At 41.0% G+C, this 23,685-nt stretch overlaps 1 protein-coding gene across 2 annotated transcripts in view; it reads right to left on the minus strand.

Moving 5' to 3' along the window:
• Nucleotides 1-6,640: 6,640 nt before the first annotated feature.
• The window catches only part of ptdss2 (phosphatidylserine synthase 2), a 102,339-nt gene continuing 85,294 nt past the window's right edge, over nucleotides 6,641-23,685 (minus strand). The window contains exons 11-12 of one of the 2 annotated variants that reach the window (XM_078220450.1): nucleotides 23,283-23,468; nucleotides 6,641-10,809 (exon numbers count right to left, since the gene is read on the minus strand). In XM_078220450.1, the coding sequence (XP_078076576.1) occupies nucleotides 10,668-10,809; nucleotides 23,283-23,468 (328 nt within the window). In that variant the 3' untranslated portion in view covers nucleotides 6,641-10,667. Of the gene's footprint in view, nucleotides 10,810-19,987; nucleotides 22,963-23,282; nucleotides 23,469-23,685 lie in introns of those variants that run through there. The other variant, XM_078220451.1, reaches the window with a different exon arrangement.

Genomic DNA, 23,685 nt, shown 5'->3' on the forward strand with positions numbered 1-23,685 from the left:
CCCCCTGTTAATAAAAGCTAACACACTATAGGCCTTCTTCACAGCTCTATCCACTTGAGTGGCAACCTTTGGAGATCTGTGGATATGGACCCCAAGATCTCTCTGTTCCTCCACAGTCTTCAGAACCCTACCTTTGACCCTGTAATCCACATTTAAATTAGTCCTACCAAAATGAATCACCTCACATTTATCAGGGTTAAACTCCATTTGCCATTTTTCAGCCCAGCTTTGCATCCTATCTATGTCTCTTTGCAGCCAACAACAGCCCTCCACCTCATCCACTACTCCACCAATCTTGGTGTCATCAGCAAATTTACTGATCCACCCTTCAGCCCCCTCCTCTAAGTCAATAATAAAAATCACAAAGAGCAGAGGACCAAGCACTGATCCCTGTGGCACTCCACTAGCAACCTGCCTCCAATCCGAAAATTTTCCATCCACTACCACCCTCTGTCTTCGATCAGACAGCCAGTTACCTATTCAATCGGCCAACTTTCCCTCTATCCCACACCTCCTCACTTTCATCATAAGCCGACCATGGGGGACCTTATCAAACACCTTACTAAAATCCATGTATATGACATCAACTGCCCTACCTTCATCAACACACTTAGTTACCTCCTCAAAAATTTCTATCAAATTTGTGAGGCACGACTTGCCCTTCACGAATCCGTGCTGACTATCCCGGATTAATCCGCATCTTTCTAAATGGTCGTAAATCCCATCCCTAAGGACCTTTTCCATCAATTTACCAACCACCGAAGTGAGACTAACCAGTCTATAATTACCAGGGTCATTTCTATTCCCTTTCTTAAACAGAGGAACTACATTCGCCACTCTCCAGTCCTCTGGCACCATCCCCGTGGACAGTGAGGACCCAAAGATCAAAGCCAAAGGGTCTGCAATCTCATCCCTTGCCTCCCAAAGAATCCTAGGATATATTTCATCAGGCCCAGGGGACTTATCGACCTTCAGTTTATTCAAAACTGCCAGGACATCCTCCGTCCGAACATCTATTTCCGCCAGCCTATTAGCCTGAAAGTCTGATATCTGCAGATTTCCACTCCATCTGACGAAGGAGCAGCGCTCTGAAAGCTAATGGCATTTGCTACCAAATAAACCTGTTGGACTTTAACCTGTTGTTGTTAAAACTCTTACTGAATGAACGACCACAGAGCTACTGATGGAATCTTCTCACTGCAAAAATAACAGCTGGACCACTTTTGTTGAATTGTAAATATCCCATTCCAGACTTTGTCAGTGTCCTAGATGCAAAATGAATGGGTTTTTCGGAACTGTCCTATTACCCAAGAAAGTACTGTTCCCACACCATAGGGCAAGGCATCACATGACAGAATAAGCTCCCTATCTGGATCAAAATGGACGAGCAGATTAGTTGATTGCAGCATCACTTTTCACATCTTTGAAAGCCTTCTGTGCAGATTCCCGCTTCCATATGGTCTCTATGCACAAGTAGGCAGTGGAGCCAACATTCTAGACAGATCTGGCAAAAAACTTCCATAATTAGTTTATTAAACCCAAAAATACCCCAAGCTTGGCCACGTTCCTTTGGAGTTTCCTTAATCACTCAAACTTTCCCTTCAACAGGAGATAAGCTTTGTGCAGTGATTCTATGGCCTAGATACTTCTTGCTTGGTGTCTGAAAAACGCACTCGCTTTGTTTCAGACGCAGTCCTGCCTCGGAAAATCTTTTTTAGGACTCAATCCAGGTGCTGAGGTGCTCCTCCTTAGTCTTTAATATGTCATCTAAGTAGGCAACAACATGAGCAAAGCCTCGTAACAGGTTGCCCATTGTCTTTTGGAAGATCGCCAGACTGGAAGATATGCCAAAAACCAATCTATTTTACTCAAGCAACCCTGTTTGTATGGATGGTCACGTACTGCTTTGAATCTTCCTCTTGCAAGAGTTGTTGATATGTCTTGCCTCCTGCAAGAGTTCAAAATAAATCTTCCACCCAAGGTAATGGATAAACATCTAACTTGGAAATCTGGTTAATGGTGAGCTTGTAATTACCACATATATGCACTGCACCATCATATTTAAGGACAGGAACAATTGGAGCTGCTCAACGAGAAAACTGAATAGGTTCAATGATTCCCAGCCTTTGCAACCATTTCAACTTTTAAAAATTCATTTTATGGGATGCCAGCGTCGCTGGCTGGGCCAACATTTATTGCTTTTCTCTAACTGCCCTTCTGTTCAAGGGTATTTGAGAGTCAACTACATTGCTGTGGCTTTGGGGTCACATGTCGGCCAAATCAGGTAAGGATGGCACATTTCCTTCCCTAAAGGACATGAGTGAACCAGATGGGTCTTTACAATTAACAATGAACATCATCGGACTTTTAATTCTTCCAGATTTTTTTTCATTAAATTCAAATTTTATTATCTGCCGTGGCAAGATTCGAACACCAGTCCCCAGATCTTGTTCTGGGTCTCTAGATTACTAATTCAGTGACAATACCACTGCCTCCCCCAACTCCTCCACTTTCCTTCTTGTGGCATAAGGCACTGCTCTGGGTTTGAAATAGTGAGTATAGCCTAAGGCTCTATGTTCAACTTCACAGTAGTACCACGCAATGTACCCAGTTCATCCTGGAACACGTCCAGATACTTTGTAACAACTTCCTCAGTCATCCTTGTGTTCCTGATCTCACCCCAGTTCAATGGAATTTTGCTGAGCCAGTCATGCCCAAGCAAACTCAGTCCCTTCTCTCTGACCACAAGGACACATGCTCTGGCTTCTTGACTGTTACATGCAATATGGACTTCAAATGCCCTGAGCAAAGGTATGGACTCTCCAGTGTATGTCCGAAGACTAACATCTGCCGAAGAAAGAGCTGGCACTTCATTAGAATCTCATGGCTTCTTCCATGTTTCCTCACTAATTACTGATAAAGAGGCTCCTGGTGTCCATCTTCATTTGATCTGTTCACTGTCGACTACAACTGTACCAAAAACAGGCTCTGCTCGTGCCTCACAAACATTGAACATGTTGTAAGTATGTTCCTCTGCCCGCTCTGAGCTTTTCACATGGCATGTAACTGATTGAGGCTTCTTTAAATTTCCCTGTTCAGCCTTTGCCTTTCCTCTGCATTTCTTTGCGAAATATCCTTTCTTGCTGTACTGGGGACAAAAAGCATCCACAAACCTACCATTAATCTGCTCAATAGCTGCAGCATTTCCTTGCCCTGAGAGCCTTAAGTGTAGTTCCCCCAACAACTGACGCTCAATGCTGTCTACATTAATGCCGCAGACCAGCTTGTCTCAGAAGATATCTTCTAAAGCTGTTCCAAAATCAGTGTTCAGAAAGCTGGTGTAATTCTACCACAAAGTTAACTGCGGGTTGACCTACTTTTTGAAAATGGCTATGAAGTTTGAATCTTTGAACAATCACCAAGGTCTTCGGATATTGCGATTCTGGACCAGAGCGACTAAGTCTTCAAATGAAATCACTCCTGGCCAGTGGTTAGCACTGCTGCCTCACAGTGTCAGGGACCCGGGTTCAATTCCCGGCTTGGGTCACTGTCTGTGCAGAGTCTGCACATTCTTACTGTGTCTGCTTGGGTTTCCGCCAGGTACTCCGGTTTTTTTCCACAGTCCGAAAGAGACAGGTGCATTGTTAGGTGCATTGGCCATGCTAATTTCTCCCTCAGTGTACCAGAACAGACACTGGAGTGTGGCGACTAGCAGATTTTCACAGTAACTTCATTGCAGTGTTAATGTAAACCTACTTGTGACACTAATAAATAAACTAAACACACTCAGGAGAAGCGAGCGCTGCTTCCCTGCATCTTCTATTGTATTTGCTAAAAGGTGTTGCAGTCCCTCTCCACTTATTCTGCCTAGTCTTCACTTCACTCAAACTCTCTGGCTGCCCCATGCTGCTAACTGAAAATTCCGTCAAATAAATGCACAAAGAAACTAGCTACTCACTGTACGCAATCCTGTGCTGCCACACTGAACAAGGAAAAACTTCACTTTTTCCTCTTCTGTTTGTCGCCAAAAATGCAGTAACTTCAGTCTACAAATAATGTAGTCACATGCGTTGTTAAAAGGAGGATCTTCTTTCTATAAATAATGAAGTTTAACAAAACAGTGGTAAACAAAAGAAAACAGGAGCACTAAAATATGATTGGACTTGTAGGACTCTCTTGCAGACTGAAGCCCTGCCCAAAGCCCACACATGCTCAAATGGGAGAGAGGCTTATACGAACACTCTGCAACAAGTACAATGAACATCCTTCTGTTTCCCAGTGATCCGAAAGACCATATAGGAACCAAACATGGTGCAGTTAAAAATATTGCACTGAGGAACGGCTTAAAAGCACTACGCGGTACTTGGCAGAGTTCCATTTGAGAAATGCTTTCAAATTGAGGCGGTCAATGTACCAGACAAGTTTGAAGAGTGCAAGAAGTAAGGCAAGGCAAATCAGGAAGCAATGATTGTAGCATGGCAAGCTGAGTTTAAAAGCCAAAGGTATTAAGGCATTTGATAAGCTTGAATGCTTTAAGAGGTTGAGTATATACACTGTTAATCTTACACTTTGAGAAACATTTTCTTTCAATTCTTATTCAGTCAAAACAATAATCAAGCTTGCATACATCAATGTGCATAGCATACAAGAGACTTCCCAGGAAAGAGATGAACAGGCATTACTTAACCATCATAAAGAACAAATCAGAAAGAGCAATAAGCTGGAGAAGGTAATAGACGAAGAGTTTTAGTCAACCCAAAGTTTTGTTAAGAACTTATTCCTCAACACAATCTTGGAATTTCAGCAATGCAAAGTGTGAAAAAATGTGCAATATAGTTTGAGATAGATTATGGTTCTTGACAATTTACAAAATAAAATTTAAAAACCAATTGGAATTAAGTAAAGATGTTGCCATGGGAAAGTTTCACACTTGTGCTATAGATTCTGGTGGATCTTTTCCACAATTCTCAATCTATCTTTAAAGTTGCAGATAAGAACATTCATGTTCAATTGGCTGGAGTGTTTGACAAGTCTAACAAACAGAAAAAGGTGCTATCTTTTCACATAATTCATTGCACATAATTTCGCACCATATTTTCAGTTGACACAATATGATTCATCTTCCCCCTCTGACATTGCAACAGAAATAGGTTTTTGAATACATGCTGGTTCAAGTGGATGATCCCAGTCACAACCCAAAGTTTTAAACTGACCAACTGAAGACGAACATCATTCAGCAATGGAACTGCCAGCACATAACTCAGAGTTACAGTTCAAGGTTTTGGTGTTCACATTCTTGGAAGCCGCCCATTTCTAAAACAAATTGATTAAAACAAGCCATTTCACTACATTGCTGTCAAAGATTTTAAATTACAAACCAACACGAAAACTGGGATTTTACATATAAAAAGACTTGCAGGCATATAAATTAAACCTTTCACAACATCATATGTCTCAAGCATGGAATAGCCATTTAAGTATTTTTCAAACATAGCTACTGAAGTAACATCAGTAGGATGGCAAGGTGGCACAGTGGTTAGTACTGCAGCCTCACAGCACCAGGGACCTGGGTTCGATTCCTAGCTTGGGTCACTGTGAGTGGAGTCTGCACATTCTACCTGTATCTGCATGGGTTTCCTCTGGGTTCTTCCTGGAGTCCGAAAGACATGCTGGTTAGGTGCATTGGCCATGCTAAATTTTCCCTCAGTGTACCCGAACAGGTGCTGGAGAGTGGTGACTAGGGGATTTTCACAGTAACTTCATTGCAGTGTTAATATAAGCCTACTTGTGACACTAATAAATAAACTTATCAGGAATTCCATGGCCAATTTGTACACAGCAACCTCCCCTACACAGCAATTAAATAAATGACCAGATCATGTTTTTGATGTTGGCTAGGGGATAAATGTTGACCAGAATACTGGGAAATACTGCTTTTCTGGTGCCATAAGAGCTTTCATGCCCAACTCAGAGGGTAGCTGGACCTCAGTTGAATGTTTCATCTGAATGACTGCATCGTTGACAGTACAGTCCTCTTTTAGTATTGTACATAATTAATAGCCTAGAATAGATATCAAAATCACTAGAGCTTGTGCTTGACACCACAACCCGTGATTCACAGGGGACAGTGTTACCACTGAGCCAGATACTGGGACTTTACAGTACTGCCACCAACAAGAATGCATAGACATACGGGAAACTCTGCAGTACATGCTGACATACATATTTTAACCTTTTGTAAGACAACCACCAACAACATTCACTGGGGCTTTGCAATAAAGCCAATATGAACTCCTACACACAAGGCTATATAGTATATCCAGGTCTAACATTCATACACTATACAGGCCAGCCGTTGTGATTGTGCTGTATAGTCAATATCAACATGTACGTACGTATATGTTGGCCTGAATTTTCCAGCCGTTCAGGCCCTGCTGCGAGGACAGAAAATTTGGAGCTCAGCCAAATCTCCGATCACTGCAGTTGGACCAGAAAAATCCCACTGGCGTTAACAGCAGGAAAACTCTCCCCCTTGACTGTAGTCATCAGAAAAATTATTTGCAAAAAGCAAAATAAAATCAGCAGTGTAGTAAATTTTTCAAAACCTATTTGTTTCATTAGTTGGAATGGAAGCAACATCAATCTTAAATTTTCCAGTTTATTGAGAACATATTGCCACAATCAATTCCTCAGAAACATGCCTGGTTGAGAGATGAGCATACTATGCAAAAATAAATCATAATGCTATCCACATTACAAAAGGTAATAAGGATCTGACAGTTTTGTATAAATAATGAGAATAAAACAAGGACTACAATTCCTTTTGTACCTCAGATAAAATACTTCAAAACATAGTTAGTGTTGCAGTACAAATCAAAGCAGTCCGTTACGTTGTAAAGTTTAGTAAATGGCTAAGATGTAGTGATGTATACATGTGCTGTTAACAGTATTGAAAGTGTCTTAAGGGCCAATAGAAGAGGGATAGTGGCTACATTTAGGCACTTTGTCCAGCCCCTGGCATGATTGAATCCCCTGTAATGCACATTATGTTCAGTATTGCATCATTCACTAAAATGCCTCGGCAGAGCAGGTTGTTAATCTTTTGAAGAGAAGAGCATTTTTACATCAATGTACATAATTGCATACGTTTGTGATTATTGGGGACAGAAGTGTTCCAGAGGCTTGTAATGCAGAGCATGCAGTCGCTGCATGGGGTGTTTCATCCACCCAATATCCATAATGCCAATAAGCTGCTTTGGAGCAAGTATTCGTTATCTAATGGCAATCAGTGATTCGAGGACACTAGTCTCTTATTTCTCAAGAATGCATTCCAATTGCATTCCTAATTTTGATTAATCTAACAGGAAATCCAGTGTGTTCCAACTTTGAACACTATTCTGAACATTGCTCTTCTGGAATGAATTTTTATCTTCAAAAACAAGGACAACTTCAAATTTGTGGATGTCTTGCCCTCAGAGTTACATTACATCTATTTCATTCTTTTCAACTCCTTCAACTTCAATAATCTCCAGAACATTCTACCAACATATATCTGAAAGAATGGTCCCAAATATTTCTAACCAGCTCTCCAATAAAAATGATTTCCATTAATTCCCATATTCAAGAAACCCACCAGCTTTTTGAGGGCCATAAAGGACAATTAGTACCAGAAATCAGATTTACAGCTTACTTACTACAATGAAGGAAGATCTGCAAATTTCTCAAACTTAGTTTGATAATGAGTAATTCATTAAAATCAAAGATGTTCCAGTAAGAAATGTTCAGTGCTCAGAGTTAATGTAATGTAATCACAAATCAAGTTAACTAAAATCTAAAGTTTCCTGCATGTAGTAAATGCAAGCACACTAACAATTCGACAGATATGAAAATACAGTCACAAAGGGTTAGAAAAAAAAGTGGATTTCCTGAGAATCGGGAACTGATGTTGGTTACATTCAGGTTATATTAGCACATCATTCCAATGACAATGAAAGTAAAATAGCCCCGAGGACAGGTTAACTTTACAGCATGGTGAGATGTACAATGCCCCAGGAACAGGCTAACTTTACAGCAGGGTGAGATGTACAATCCCTCAAGGACAGGCTAACTTTACAGCATTTTGAGGTGTACAAGACCTCAGGAACAGGCTAACGTTACAGCAGGGTGAGGTGTACAACATCTCAGGAATAGGCTAACTTTACAGCATTCAGAGGTGTACAATACCTTGGGGACAGGCTAACTTTACAGCAGAGTGGGGTGTACAATAGTTGGGGACAGGCTAACTTTACAACATTCTGAGGTACACAATACCTCGGGGACAGGCTAACTTTACAGCATTGAGGGTATACAATACCTCAGGAATAGGCTAACTTTACAGCATTGAGGTGTACAATACCTCGGGGACAGGCAAACTTTACAGCATTCTGAGGTGTAAAACATCTCAGGAACAGGCAAACTTTGCAGCATTCTGAGGTGTACAATACCTCAGGGACAGGCTAACCTTTCAGCATTTGAGATATACAATACCTCAGGGACAGGCTAACTTTACAGCATTCTGAGGTGTACAATTCCTCAGGAACCTGCTAACTTTACAGCATTCTGAGGTGTACAGTACCTCGGGGACAGGCTAACTTTACAGCAGGGTGAGGTGTACAATACTTCCGGGACAGGCTAACTTTACTGCATGGCGAGGTGAACAACACCTCAAACAGGGTAACTTTACAGCACGGCAATTAAGGACAGGCTAACTTTACAGCAGGACGAGGTTCACAATACCTCAGGAACAGGCTAACGTTACAACAGGGCGAGGTGAACAACACCTCAGACAGGCTATCTTTACAGCAATATTTCAACTGAAATGCAGTACAGTTTTATTGAGACTTTATTGCAGGGCTAGTGGGGGAGAATCACTGTGCCCACCCTCACGGTAGTATACCTTGCATTAAGGCAGGGTAAACAAGCTAAAGGGAAGGTTGACGTTACATTATGGTGGTGTGGATAATACTTCAGGTTCAGGATTGCTTTTCAGCCATAGGACAAGCAAAGACAGTTTCGATCATTACCTTAGGCACAGGCTTATTTTACAGGTGGAGGAACAAAACTAACAACCTCAAGGGGGAGGGTTACCATCCAACAGGATTGGCTTTATTTGGGGGAAAGGGAAGTGGCTTCAATGATACATTTAGCAAACCAATACCCTTATATTACTTTTACAGAAAGTGCTCATGTGGCAAACTGATCAGGATGTTACAGTCTAAACAGGATTCAGTGTTTTATGAAAACAATACCAATTCCTATTGGTCTCTGGAGTGATTATCTTGGTATCCCTTATGAAATTTGGGCACCTACTCTGTCTTTTAAGTCAGAACTGATTCGACTCACCATGGCTATAATATAAAACGCCAGCAGCCTTGGTGCGGTAGGGGATCGTAAATTCTTTTGCACAGAGCACTGCTCTAAAGTGAACATGTCCCAGGCTTCATTCCGCCATATTATCCTACCCTTTAAAGGCATCTTAGCTTATAATACCAAATATAATTTACATAATCTATCGACAAAACACAGCAATCTTTATATTTTGAACACAGGACAGTATATTAGTTACAATATAGTTATTCAAATCTCAACATTTAGCACTGTACATTTTTTTGCTTTGTTCAAAGAACTAAACTCACTCTATCTTGTACCCAATATTCAGACAAATTTACCAGCTTAAAAATGGCAAAATGAAGCATACAAGGAAAAAAAATTCAAGTAATACTATCAATTTATAAATTAACCCCAAGTATAAAAACAGTGATTCCTATTCCTAGATGAAAATGAGTTATATATGGCTTTAAGAGTTCAAAACCAAGATCACTATTGCTGAAGGATTTGAATATCGTAATTTCATGAAGCAAATGCTTTTTCAAATTTAAAAAAAGTCTGCCAAAATTCTCACTGTATTGTGCGTTACAAGGAAGAACTTTTCTAACAAAACACTGGCCAGCAGTGCTGATGCAGCCAGGAATCCAAAGGCATAACAAGATGCTTATGGATTCAAGGCTGGCTGTCAGTAACAAAAACAAAAGGTTCCTGTTTTAGTGCAATTCCACCACTAGCTGTAGCCAGCAATGTTCAGTCTTTTGTGAGTTGCTAAGCACACTAAAGCAGTCTAGTGTAGAATGGTAACGCACCAACTTTTAGATTTCTAAATATTAGGCATGGAAGCCTGAATGGTCTCCGAGATCCAACAGCGCTGGCCACTTCAAAACTCCTTAAAGGAATAAGTTAAGTCCTGGGCAGGAGATGACCAAGTTAGTAATTAGTTTGTAATCCATGTTAGAATGTGATTTGAGAGCTTAGTTGAACCTATGGGTGCTTAGTGCCAATTTGGACAACCATAAGTTGGCAAGTGGGTCAGAAACATTGATTCAAAGGGTTGAACATTGGCATGGTTTAGTTTCATGAAATTATGATAATTTTGTTAGTGCTGCAAAGTTTATACATAAACCAAACACCCAGTGAATTTAATTAAGAATTCTTTAGAATATATACTTCAGTCAAAAACTGAAGTAGCACTGATGATGCCCAATGGAAAAACAGGGCTCTTGCAATGCAGTTGATGCTCAAAAATCATTGACTGGTTTAATTGGTGCATAGTAGTCAATCTTTTCACTTCATAACATTCAACATTTTCTTTGTCGGACATCACTGCTGTTATGTTTGCTTTTTATAGAGAGACTTGCACTGCCATTGCCCACTTTTTTCTTTTCACTCGTATTCTCCTGCTTTTGCAGTCTTGTTTCCTTCCATCGCAACGTGATATTCCTGTTAGAAACAAAACCATGTCAAAACTTCTGTATAGCAATCATATTCAAAAATATGTCACATCACACACAGGAGCTTCAAACTCTTTCCAGTCCTGTGCTTCTGGAATGATCAGGCTGCAACTCATTAACACTCAATCTAATTATGGGCGACCACAGAAATCCTGTAAGTTTTCACAAGTCAAAATGACTAATTTTCTGCTACGTATAACAGTTCCACCAAGGTATGCTGGTAGGATTAACCTGCAGTGGTGATCTTTCAACGTCCTTCAAACGTAGGAACATAGGAGTAATCCAATTGGCCCCCTCAAGCCTGCTCCATTGCCATTCGACAAGATCACGGCTGATCTTCTACCTCAATGACATTTCCCCACACCATCCCCAATTCCCTTGATACCTTCAATATCTAGAAATCTATCAATTTCTGTCATGAACATAACTCAGTTTTTTTAGCCCTCTGGGGTAAAATAAATTCTAGAAGTTCACCACCCTCCTTACAAGTCCCAAATAGCCCACCTCGTACTCTGAGGCTGGTTCAAAACCATGCCCCAGCCAGGGGAAACATCCTTCCTGTATCTACCCTGTCTAGCCCTGCAAGAATTTTGAATGCTTCAAAGAGGTAATCTCCCATTCTTTTAAACTCAGATCTGGTCTCCTCAATCTCTCCTCACAGGCCAATCCTGCCATCTGGTGAACTTTCATTGCACTCCCTCCATGGTAAAAAAAAATGTATGATAATGCACTCACTTTCACAAGTTTACTGTTTAGGAACATGATTTGTTTGACACTATGCAGCTCCTGGAACACTCAGCACTACTCCACTGTTCAACCAGCTATTCGAATAGGAATTGCTGGAGACAATGTAACTGCACGATATTCAGCTTCAATGTTACAGAGTAAATTTGATACCGGCAATAACAGCATAAAGTCAGCAACAAATACAGAGCACGGAAAGAAGGTATGCCACAGGGCATTTTGGATATTGCAGCATTCCATGTTTGATTCTGAACCAGAGCAATTCTGAATTAAACACAACTAAAACGTGACCACTTCAGTTGGGCTGTTGGCAGGCTGTCCGGAAGGGAAGTGCACTCGCAGAGTAAAGTTAAAACCAAGTGCCTTCTCAACCATTTGAAGTCAGCAGACCCCGAGGCAGTGCAGATCGCCACAACTGTTTCAACATCCAAGCTAGAGGAAGTGCAAGGAACCGCAACCTCTTGAAGATATGAAAAAGAAAAGCAGTGCAAACAGAGGAGTGCTTCCCTTGAATGAAGCTTTCCCACCTTTTTCCAACAGGAGTGAATACTAAAGGGATTAACATAGAATTACACAGCACAGAAACAGGCCAACAGATACATACAGATGTGAAGGCTCCACAAAAGCCTTCTCCCATCTTACTTCATTTAACCGTACTGGCATATCCTTCTACTTTCTCCCTCACGTACAGGGTTCCTCTTCTGAGTAAGCCATTAAAATTATCACGGTCAGAACCAACTTGAGTTTAAAAAGGAGCTGGTTGAATCCGAGATACCATTTTTTTAAATTCTAGGGACACAGCAAGGCAGGCATTTACTGTTCATCCCTTGTTGCCCTCTAACAGTAGTGATTTTGATAGAATAGTGCACTCAAAGCTCCTTCAGAAGATGGTTATCAATCAAGTCAGTGAGAGATTGGAGTTGCATAGGGGCCCAGACCTGAGGCAGGTTTCAACTCCAGGAGAACATTAATGAGCCAGTTGGCTTTTTCCAACAATCCAACACACTTTCACAGTCCTTTTACTGGTGCTACCTTTTTATTTACAGATTGTTTCCCAAGCTGTGCCCTGTAAACCAGTAGTTCCCAATCTTTTCAGTAGCACGGCATGCTCCAGTGAGGCAAACAATTCCACAGCGCACCCACTTTTATTCAGCTGAATCAATTACTCAAACCTCACATTTACTATGGTTACAGCCTTACTAGAGAGGTTTGCAACATAGTGCATGCATCAAGCTAAATAAGGATTAAATGCATGAATGTTTCAAATCCACCACAGAACACACTGTCTTCGACAGACATCAAAATCTGCTCAACTCAACTATTTCTAACTGTTCATAGCCCTAAATCTGTTCTACATGCAGTACTTAGGGTTGGGTGCTGAATTTTATCTTTTCACGTTATGGAGGAATAAAACTTATCCATTTCTTTTTAAATCAGGGGATGTAAATAGATCCAGCAAAGAAGTATGGATATGGTCAATTTTATTGCATCTGCTAATTTGTTTTACTATCATTAAAAAAAAACGTGCAAATGCCATTGCTTGATTTCTATGGTCATCACAATTTCACCCTTTGGCCACCTGCTTTTAGAACATTCAATGTTTTAGACAGCTCACTTTTAAAGCATTTGACGATTAATTTTCATGAGTTTTATGACTTGCAATTTTGGATGGATTGAATACTGTTTAAGATGAAACAGTGCGTTTGTTTTACATTGATTTTCGATACCTTTGCACAAAATTTCACGGCACACTTGGACAATTCTCATGACACACCAGGGTGCCATGGAACACAGATTGAAAATCACTGCTATAGACACTCTTATAATAGTCCCTTTGCTGGGAGATGTTCATGGGAGGTAGAAGCTAGAGTTTTAGTCTTCCATCTTTGAATGGGGGAGAGAATATTCATATCCAACTCTTCTCCCCGCCCCCTGCAGGAGAGTCTATCATGACTGCACCTGGGCCCTGGAAGCTTGATAGGCTAAATGGCTTCTTTGGATCACCTAGCTTGCATGGCCAATACTTACCCGATGCTCCTGTTCAGGAGCCTTTTCAAATTACAGCCACAGCTGTTTGCTGTGCAAGAATGAAGTGCTTGTGTTGGCTAGTACCAACTAAAATTTATTTCCATATTAGAGAGTCTTGTGTGGCATTGATCATGGTGAGCGACCTGAATGAAATTGCATACGCATAAGAGGGTTATAGCATGTTATATACAATGCGCTGTTCTGCTGCTAGAGAAATACTTCTTTTAAGACCACAAAGTCTGACTGTTAAGTGCACAAGGCCTTGGGCTCGAGTGGAAATTTTGTAGACTAGAAAGCGGTTGTACAGTTCTGACTCCAAGCAGATGACTGGTTTTCTTTATTCCTCAAAAAGTTTGACATAAAAAAATGTGTATTCTGAAGTGTGATGACTGTGTGGTATTTACCTCAGCCAGTGGTGCTTTGTAGCAGCATGTGACTAGACTTAGTGTCAATTACAATACAGTGAATACCGTGGCATTGGAAAGCAAAAGAAAGGCTGTGAAAATAGGAAATCGGAAAGCATGAAAATTGCTGCCAATGCAAAACTCAGTCACCCTTATGGTGACAGTTCACCTAAAGGTCAGTCTTTCGTTCTCAGAAGGGTAATTGGCCTGATGGGCATTTGCAGATTTAAAAAAAAAGTTGTCAGAATGAACTGAACTGAAAGTAAGAATTCCAAAATTCAATGATCCTCTGTAAAACTCTGCAATACTCTGTAAAGTATTGAAATAAACTACTTTCCTCACAATCCTATGTAGACTGGGAAGGCCCACACATGACTGCTGTGAAGTCTAATTGCATGCACAATTATTTTTTGCACTACTCCAGACAATAAGTTTGAACATATTTTTTAAGTAATTGCAAATGACTAAACAAAAATAATTATTGCCTCATCAAATAAATGAAGTGAAGCAACGCTGACACAGCCTACACATGCCATACAATGTAATTCACTTGGGATATTAATCTACCAAAAATGACATGCAGCACAAGACAAGAGCGACCCCTCACACTGAGTTGCAGCTGAACAGTTTTGGCCATCTTGCTGTCGAACAGACTCAAATCAGAGACGGAAGATTCATAAAGTCCTTATTCACAAAAGCTTATGATTTAATTCAATATTTGAAAGTAGTCAAACGGGTAAATGAATGCCACTGAAAGCTTGAAAAGCAGAAACACAAAACACAATATGGCCTCCAACCATTCAGACCATCCAGTCTATATTACAAGTGACTGCACTTCAAAAGTACTTCATTGGCCGCACAGCACTTTGAGATGTCCAATGGTTGTGGAAAGTCCAATGTAAACAAAAGTCTTGTTCTTTTCTATCTGACGTTGTCCAGTGCCACATGCTGCTTATGGATTGAAAACATTAACATAAGAGCAGCCTGCTTCAAATCCTGTATCTTTCATGTGACTGCCATCATTTCAAGCAGTCCAATGCTTGGGGGTAAACATTAGCAAATATCAACTTTAAAAACACACAAGTTGCAGTGATAGACTGAGGAAAAGGTTATTAAAATGCTTACATCTCCGAATGCCAAGGAACAAAAACTGCCAATTCCCACCAGGAAATCATGGTCTTTTACAAAAGTGAAAACACCCTGAACTTACAGCAACTCAGAAGAAATTTTGTCCATTTGACAGACAAGTTGCCAGACATTTGCAACTTTGATATTTCACAACTGCAACTTTTATCCTACGAATTGAAATATATGGCTACAAAGAGGCAGATTGTTTGAAATTATGAACAGCAGGGAGAGGAGCCACTGTCTCCAGATTATACATGGCAGAAATATTCTACAAATCAAATCCAATTATCTATTCAAGCTTCGACTTGACTCTAAATTTCTAAAGTTCACATATGAAAAAGTAACAAAGATCAGTCACTTATGATGGAAGTAAAAAAATAACAACACCCCTTTGTTATAGGGCATGCACTACGACATTTACGACAAAGATGGGAATTGATGGAGACTGAGCTCACAGCTTCACAGACAGCAGCTCAATAAACATTTTTCCGTGCAATTTTGTTCCAATGGGAAGTGCAGAAAATGAAATGTGTTGGGGGAGGAAAAAGCGGGAAGGTGGTGGTGAGATGAAGTGAGGGAGGAAGGAGCTGAAATAAGAAAAGGTCGCACTACCTACCTGACTGAACGTGCACATCCCACTAAAAACAGGGGAGAAAGAATCAATCAAATGGTGCTAAGCCCAGGTTGCACAGTAAACAAGCCATGACACCATGGTCACATGCAAGATGGCAAACAATCAGCACAATGGTGCAGGTCGTCAGCTTTTAAACTGCAGGAATTTTCCATGCACCAAAGAGGCTGGGTCGCAAGGTGGGGCTCTGTTTAGTCTGCTCAACATGCAAGATTAGGTTGTTGGCAGTATACAATTGTATTTATTTAGTTGATACAATAAAAACCTGTTAGAGTCTCCATATATATTTTGAGATAACACCAGTATTTAAACATCAATTAAAAACGTCGAGATGAATGAAATAATGCTTCAGATTCAAATGACTAGTCATGCTGCATTGCATCACAGGTAGCAAAACACTCAATAGTGACAGCAACAATGTGATATATACAGGAACAATTTAATGGCATGAAAAAAATAGGTTGTTTAATTGGCATTAGCCATATACTAATTTTGACTGACGAACCAAGGGTAGGCAAGAGCAGCCAAAGGTGACTGGTCTCCTATCTTATTTGCTATTCCCTCCCTTCACCAACCCAAACCAGCTGAAGTTTCAAAAAGTCACCTGCGCAGAGCTCTCCTATAGCGTTACTCCTACCTCCTTACAGCGTTCTACCAATTGGTGACATCCCAAATCAACAATCCAATTTGAATGATGTCTTCTGCTGGCTTGGCTCCCAATGTGGAGATGCCAGCGTTGGACTGGGGTAAGCACAGTAAGAAGTCTCACAACACCAGGTTAAAGTCCAACAGGTTTATTTGGTAGCAAATACCATAAGCTTTCGGAGCGCTGCCCCTTCGTCAGATGGAGTGGAAATCTGTTCTCCAACAGTGCACAGAGACACAGAAATCAAGTTACAGAATACTAATTAGAATGCAAATCTCTACAGCCAGCCAGGTCTTAAAGGTACAGATAATGTGGGTGGAGGGAACATTAAACACAGGTTAAAGAGATGTGTATTGTCTCCAGACAGAACAGCTAGTAAGATTCTGCAAGATCAGGGGGAAAGCTGTGGGGGTTACTGATAATGTGACATAAATCCAACATCCCGGTTTAGGCCGTCCTCATGTGTGCAGAACTTGGCTCTCAGTTTCTGCTCAGCGACTCTGCGCTGTCGTGTGTCGTGAAGGCCGCCTTGGAGAACGCTTACCTGAAGAACCAAGGCTGAATGCCCGTGACTGCTGAAGTGCTCCCCCACAGGAAGAGAACAGTCTTGCCTGGTGATTGTCGAGCGGTGTTCATTCATCCGTTGTCGTAGCGTCTGCATGGTTTCCCCAATGTACCATGCCTCAGGACATCCTTTCCTGCAGCGTATCAGGTAGACAACGTTGGCCGAGTTGCAAGAGTATGTACCGTGTACCTGGTAGATGGTGTTCTCACGTGAGATGATGGCATCCGTGTCGATGATCCGGCACGTCTTGCAGAGGTTGCTGTGGCAGGGTTGTGTGGTGTCATGGTCACTGTTCTCCTGAAGGCTGGGTAGTTTGCTGCGGACAATGATCTGTTTGAGGTTGCGTGGTTGTTTGAAGGCAAGAAGTGGGGGTGTGGGGATGGCCTTGGCGAGATGTTCGTCTTCATCAAGCACTGTTGGAGAACAGATTTCCACTCCATCTGACGAAGGGCAGCGCTCCGAAAGCTTATGGTATTTGCTACCAAATAAACCTGTTGGACTTTAACCTGGTGTTGTGAGACTTCTTACTTGGCTCCCAATGGCAGACATTATAATTAAAATTTGTATCTGTATTAAAACATACAGGCATGCTGGCACAGTGGTGAGCACTGCTGCCTCACAGTGCTAGGGTTCAATTCCGGCCTCGGGTCACTTTCCGTGTGGAGTTTGCACATTCTTCCTGTGTCTGCCTGGATTTCTTCCGGGTGCTCTGGTTTCCTCCCACGCTCCAAAGATGTGCAGGTTAGGTTGGTTGACCATGCTAAATTGACCACTGGTGTCAGGAGGATTAGCTGGGTAAATATGTGGGGTTACGGGGTTAGGGCCTGGGTGGGATTGTTGTCGGTGCAGGCTCGATGAGCTGAATGGCCTCCTTCTACACTGTAGGGATTTTATGATGTGTGATGACACTGTGCTATTTTGATATATTCAATGTTCGAGGAGGACTGCAGTCTTTTTCTAAAGTCAGTTTGTCTAAGAAAACGTACAGCTCATGCTGAGAGCAGGATAATAACTAATTTTAGCCAGGAATATGTTACTTTGCAGAGTTAATGGGCTGGTGTTTGTTTACTTAAGTTCTCTTGGGATTTCAGACTAGGTATGTAGACCCATGAGAGTTTTTAATTTTGTTGATTGACAGGATCGTATAATGATGTGGTTAATGGGAGGAGCTAAGCTTGCAGGAAAACACTGTTTCATTTTCATTTTAAAATAAAGAGAAGTTGCTGCCTGGAGCTGATAGACATAAGACGCTCTCTCGCTCTTCAGCAGAAGTTTTCTGAAAGCTCCAGGGCTGTTAACCGAAGACATAGTAAGCATGCCTATGTTTTGCTAACTGTGCTTAAAGAGGGGTTTCAGGCTGTAAGAGAAATTTTGCTGGACGCAACTGAATATAAATTAGCAGTTAAGAATAGTTTCCTTTCACGTTTAAGTATTGTTCAACTGTTAAAGGTTAAGCTAATTCATTTGTTATAGTTAAACTGCATTGTTAAATAAAGTTTGTTTTCATAAAAGCTTCCTAGTTTGTTAGTAAAATCACACCTGGAGCGAAACATCCTATTCTCACATTTATGCCAAATAGAAAAATTGTTGGGATCTAGTCTGGCTCCATAATATACCTTGGGGTTTCTGACCTGGTACCCTAACATATCTCAGTAAGGGTAACCAAAAATATTGTATTTTTCCCACATCAATATCATTGATATCTCCAAGTGTTCAAATATGTATTAGTTTGGGAAAAAAATGAACTCCAATTCACAGTTGCATAAATTCTAAATTGTTTATCACCTAAGAGATGTGACTTGCACCTTGGTGTGGTGGAAAAAAAAATTGCAATACTCCAATCAGAAAAACAGACCTGCCTCTGGCATAGGCATCAGTACACAAATCTCTTTGAATTATATAATCTAATTGAGAAAAGTTAAGTTTATTTATTAGTCACAAGCAGGCTTACATTCACACTGCAATGAAGTTACTGTGAAAATCCCCTAGTCGCCACACTCTGGCACTTGTTCGGGTACACTGAGGGAGAATTTAGCATGGCCAATGCGCCTAACCCCCACATCTCTGGACTGTGGGAGGAAACTGGAGGACCCAGAGGAAACTCATGTAGACACGGGGAGGATGTGCCTTTCATACTCCACACAGACAGTGACCCAAGGCCGGAATCGAACCCAGGTCCCTGGCGCAGTGAGGCAGCAGTGCTAACCACTTTGCATCCGTGCCGCCCGTCAAATGCCAGAATTAAATTATGAGTTCCTCCATTCACACGTCACAAAGCATACTAGCGTAACTTAATGCTACAATAGATTTCATTTGTTAATAAACAACTGGATCAGTCATGATCATACTGAAGAGCCTGGTGGCTGACTCTAGCTTCTATTTCTTGTGACTAGGAAAACAATAACTGCAAGAACAGGTAGTTGTGTACTTGGGCCAAGAATGGAAATGACTTAGCTGATGCCAAATCTGTTCTTTAGAGCACAATTACATTCAGTAGCCTTATGATAATTCAAGAACACAGAACTCATGGCACAGGAGCCCGTGATGCTTGCGTTGGCTGTCTCAAAGATCTACCCATTAAGTCCCACTCACCCGCTCTTTCATTTTTCTCCTTCATGTATTTATGCAGTTTTCTTTTGAAAGTTGTCATTGAAACTGCTTCAACCGTCTTTTCAGGCTGCGCATTCATAAATTAGTGTGCAAACATTTTTCCCCCTCCATCTCCCCTCTGATTACCTTAAATAATATCTTAAAACTGAAGTCTGTCATCACTGGTATACTGCTCTTAAACCATTTTGTGAATCTGCTTCTTCTCAATGAATAGTGTACCCATCACAGTTATTACCAAAAGCATTTTGCAAACTTGCTCCTTTTCTAAATCCTCTGAAAGTTATGGCAACCTGGCACCAAGGATATTCCACACTTTTGACTGGGGAAGGCTAGCAGTAGACTCAGTGTCAAGCAAGCGAGACAGTGAAATCTTATTTTCCCTTAGACCAACAAGTTCTTTGAGGAAAAATTAAAGGTATGACCAACATTAAATTTATTTGTGACTGCAAAGATAATGAGAATTTTAAATTATGTGCCTTTCATATTAATAAAACATTCCAAGACTGTTTACAGAAACAGATACTGAGCTAGAGGAGGAAACAAAAAGCCAAAGAAATGACCAAAGCGTTGTGTGAGGGAGAAAATGGGAAGTGGAGAGATGGAGGAACTTAGGTAGAGGATGGAGGAGCATGGAGCCCAATGGCTGAAGGGAATGCTGCCAGTGAAGGAACAGCAGTACAGAGATATGCATATGAGGCTGGACTGTGCCCTGTTTGAGAGCACATTTCCACTCCATCTGACGAAGGAGCAGCGCTCCGAAAGCTAATGGTGTTTGCTACCAAATAAACCTGTTGGACTTTAACCTGGTGTTGTGAGACTTCTTACTATGAGGCTGGAGTCAGAGGTGCATTGTTCAGGGGGAAAAGGCGACCGAGATGAGACATTTGTAGCCTTGAAAGGATTTAAATAAAGATGAGCTTTTTCCATTTCAAGATGTTGGGATACTGGGAGTAAACATATATCACTGAGGATTCGGGTATGGGTTTCCCAACCATTACCTTGAGAAGTCACCAAGGGCTTCAATTTCTCATTTCCCTCAACATCAGCCAAAACATGTTGGGTTTCACATATATAATGACAATACCTTATCATAATCTCACTCAATCCTCCACGATCTAATTTATCACACTGTTTGCTCCAAACCCAGTCCCAGATGAGGAGAAATGTGCCTCAACTAAATATTGGCAAAACCAAAAATATTATCTTCAGCACCCACCAAACCCCAATCTCTATCCCATGTTACTGTCTAAAGCCCAACCAGATCATTTGGAACACTGACTTCCAGTCTGACCTTAAGATGATTTTCTGACCACATATCCACTGCAACACCAAAATCCCCAACATGAATAGAATCATCCATTTCCACCCCATCTCAGCTCATCTGCTGCTAAAGTCTTCAATACCTTGATTACCTTTCTACTCAACTTTTCCAACATTTGCCTGGCTGCTCTCCCATCTTTCATCTTCCATTAATCCAAGGCTCATCAAAACCTCTGTTGTCAAAATCCTAACTGCTATCAAGTCTCACTCGCTGTTATCCTTGTGTTCACTGACCTTCAGTGGCTTCTGGTTCAGTAATGTCGACATTCTAAATGAGAGAGAGATTTTTTTCAAATTTCTCAATGACCTCTGTATCCACGGCACGGTAGCACAGTGGTTAGCACTGCTGCTTCACAGCTCCAGGGACCTGGGTTCGATTCCCGGCTTGGGTTACTGTCTGTGTGGAGTTTGCACATTCTCCTCGTGTCTGCGTGGGTTTCCTCTGGGTGCTCCGGTTTCCTCCCACACTCCAAAGATGTGCGGGTTAGGTTGATTGGCTATGCTAAAATTGCCCTTAGTGTTCTGAGATACGTAGGTTAGAGGGATTAGTGGGTAAATGTGATGGGATATGGGGGTAGGGCCTGGGTGGGATTGTGGTCGGTGCAGACTCGATGGGCCGAATGGCCTCTTTCTGTGCTGTAGGGTTTCTATGATTTCTATAGCTGTAACCCCCTCCAGCATCTCTACGCCTCTCCATTCCGACCTCTCGTGCATCTTGAATTTGAATCACTCCATCACTGATGGGCCTTAAGCCCTGGAATTCTCTTCCTAAACCTCTTCACCTCTCTCTTTAAATGCTCCTCTAAAATACCTCTTTGACCAAACTTTTGATCAACCTTCCTTTTATCTCATATTGTTCAGGGCCAACTCAACTCATTAAGCACATTGAAAAATGGGCTGTAGCTTACAGGGAGTAGAGAACGGGAGATTGGCGAGAAGAGCATTACAAAAATTTGAGTTTGAAAGCGGTAAAGGTATAGAGGGGAATTTCAGTGGCAAATAGGTTGAGGCAAAAATAGCAATAGGTGAGTTACAATGAGAGATGTAAGTTGATGCATTCACAAATGTGTTCTTCAGTGCTGGTTCACAGAATTTTCTCTATTTACATGTCAGTCTCCAAATTTCTCCCATTCAATTTCCAAGGACTTGTGTGTGTTCTGGTACTTCAAAACCGACCACTATTTTCAGGAAATTTGGCATTTCATTATTTCTACAACATTTGCCTTATTGGATCTCATCAGTCTACAGAGATTTTAGAACATGATTTGAACATGATCTTATTGGTATGTACACTATTTGGGGACTTGCCAAATGGATGTATAGGAGTTTTGAGATGCTCATATAAATTTGATTCCAGCTGCACATCTTATACAGAAAATTGGTAGAAATATTCTCCCCCTTAGCAATTAAGGTAGATAAATTAATTAATCTGAAGAACAAATTCAACACCTTGTGCCAAATAACTTTACAAGCACCACGTTGACATATCTATAAAATGTGCATGTGCAAGGACACAATGCATTTTGCTCATAATAGGCATTAAAAAACACCTCCAATGGCTGTGCCATATTAATCCACACAGTGCCAAAGGTCCCATGATAGATCCCGAGCTTGTTCTGAAGTTATCTGATCACAATCCAGGCCAGCAGTTAGGATGTTAAAAAGTGTCCTCAATGTAAAACTAAAAAGAAAAATCACATTGGTACTCAGTGACACCTCAGGTGAGAAGAGAACTTGGCTCTGTTATGGAGGTTTCCAGTCAAGCAGCCTTTGGACATTCACACTCTAGGCTTATTGATAAATGGTTGCTTGGATGAGGCGTCTGAAGATTCCTGGTTGATAAGTGGAGCCAAGAGCCGTCACCTTTCAGACAGGAAAAAGTGACGATAGAGAAAATCGTTCAAGAACCAAGTTAGTGAGTAAACAAGAATACGGTTTAATGATGTATAAAGTTCCTTCTAGGTTTTGATCCGATCGCAGATAGAGAAAATAAAAAGTCCAAAGTTGGCTACTATGATGCAAGTTTTGAAGATGGACACTTTGAAAATTCCTTTAAACTAGAATTCCTAAAGGGAAAAAATACTTTGTTAGAATGTCCTGCAACCCTATGAAATAAAAACACAGAAGGATTACATACTGCATAATGCTTTCATAAACTTGACAGATCTAAACTTCGTTAGCACTGAATAAAGAAAACAATTAATTTGAGACCACTGGCAGGATATTCAAGTTGCCAAGGAAGATCTGGTAAAAATGTAATTGAATGCTTCAGTAATGTTTTAAGTGTATGAATTGTTTATTTAAAACTCTAAAGGTCAGGGAAATTATTGATCATACTAATCAGCCATATTAAATCATAGGAAATATATTCATGAATAAAACTCACCGTATAAAGAAACGCCATATGGTCCAAGTCAGGACTAGTATAAATCCAAGGATCCAGCACTGGATGACGTAGAAAGGAATTGGTAGAGTAAGTGTATATGGGTCATATTTCAGCACAATTAGGAACTCCGTCACTGTGATTGCAGCTACCAACCAAGCCTGCTGGCCAAGTTTTTTATGGAATTTCCTGTGCAGAAAAGTGAATAATACAGCATCAATTACAGGGATGACAGCTTGACTGAAGATTATACTTTAATCATTTTAGAAAACTGGAAACAAAACCTGGACGGTTAATTTCACTGGAAATGACTTCAAGGACGTACACTGGATCGTTACTTTTCTGTGTAAAACAACACCCAAATCTTTAGTTGTTTTTCACCAAATATACCAAGTATTTCAACAGC

This window comes from Mustelus asterias, chromosome 9, assembly GCF_964213995.1.
Source record: "Mustelus asterias chromosome 9, sMusAst1.hap1.1, whole genome shotgun sequence".
In the NCBI taxonomy this organism is placed as follows: domain Eukaryota; kingdom Metazoa; phylum Chordata; class Chondrichthyes; order Carcharhiniformes; family Triakidae; genus Mustelus; species Mustelus asterias.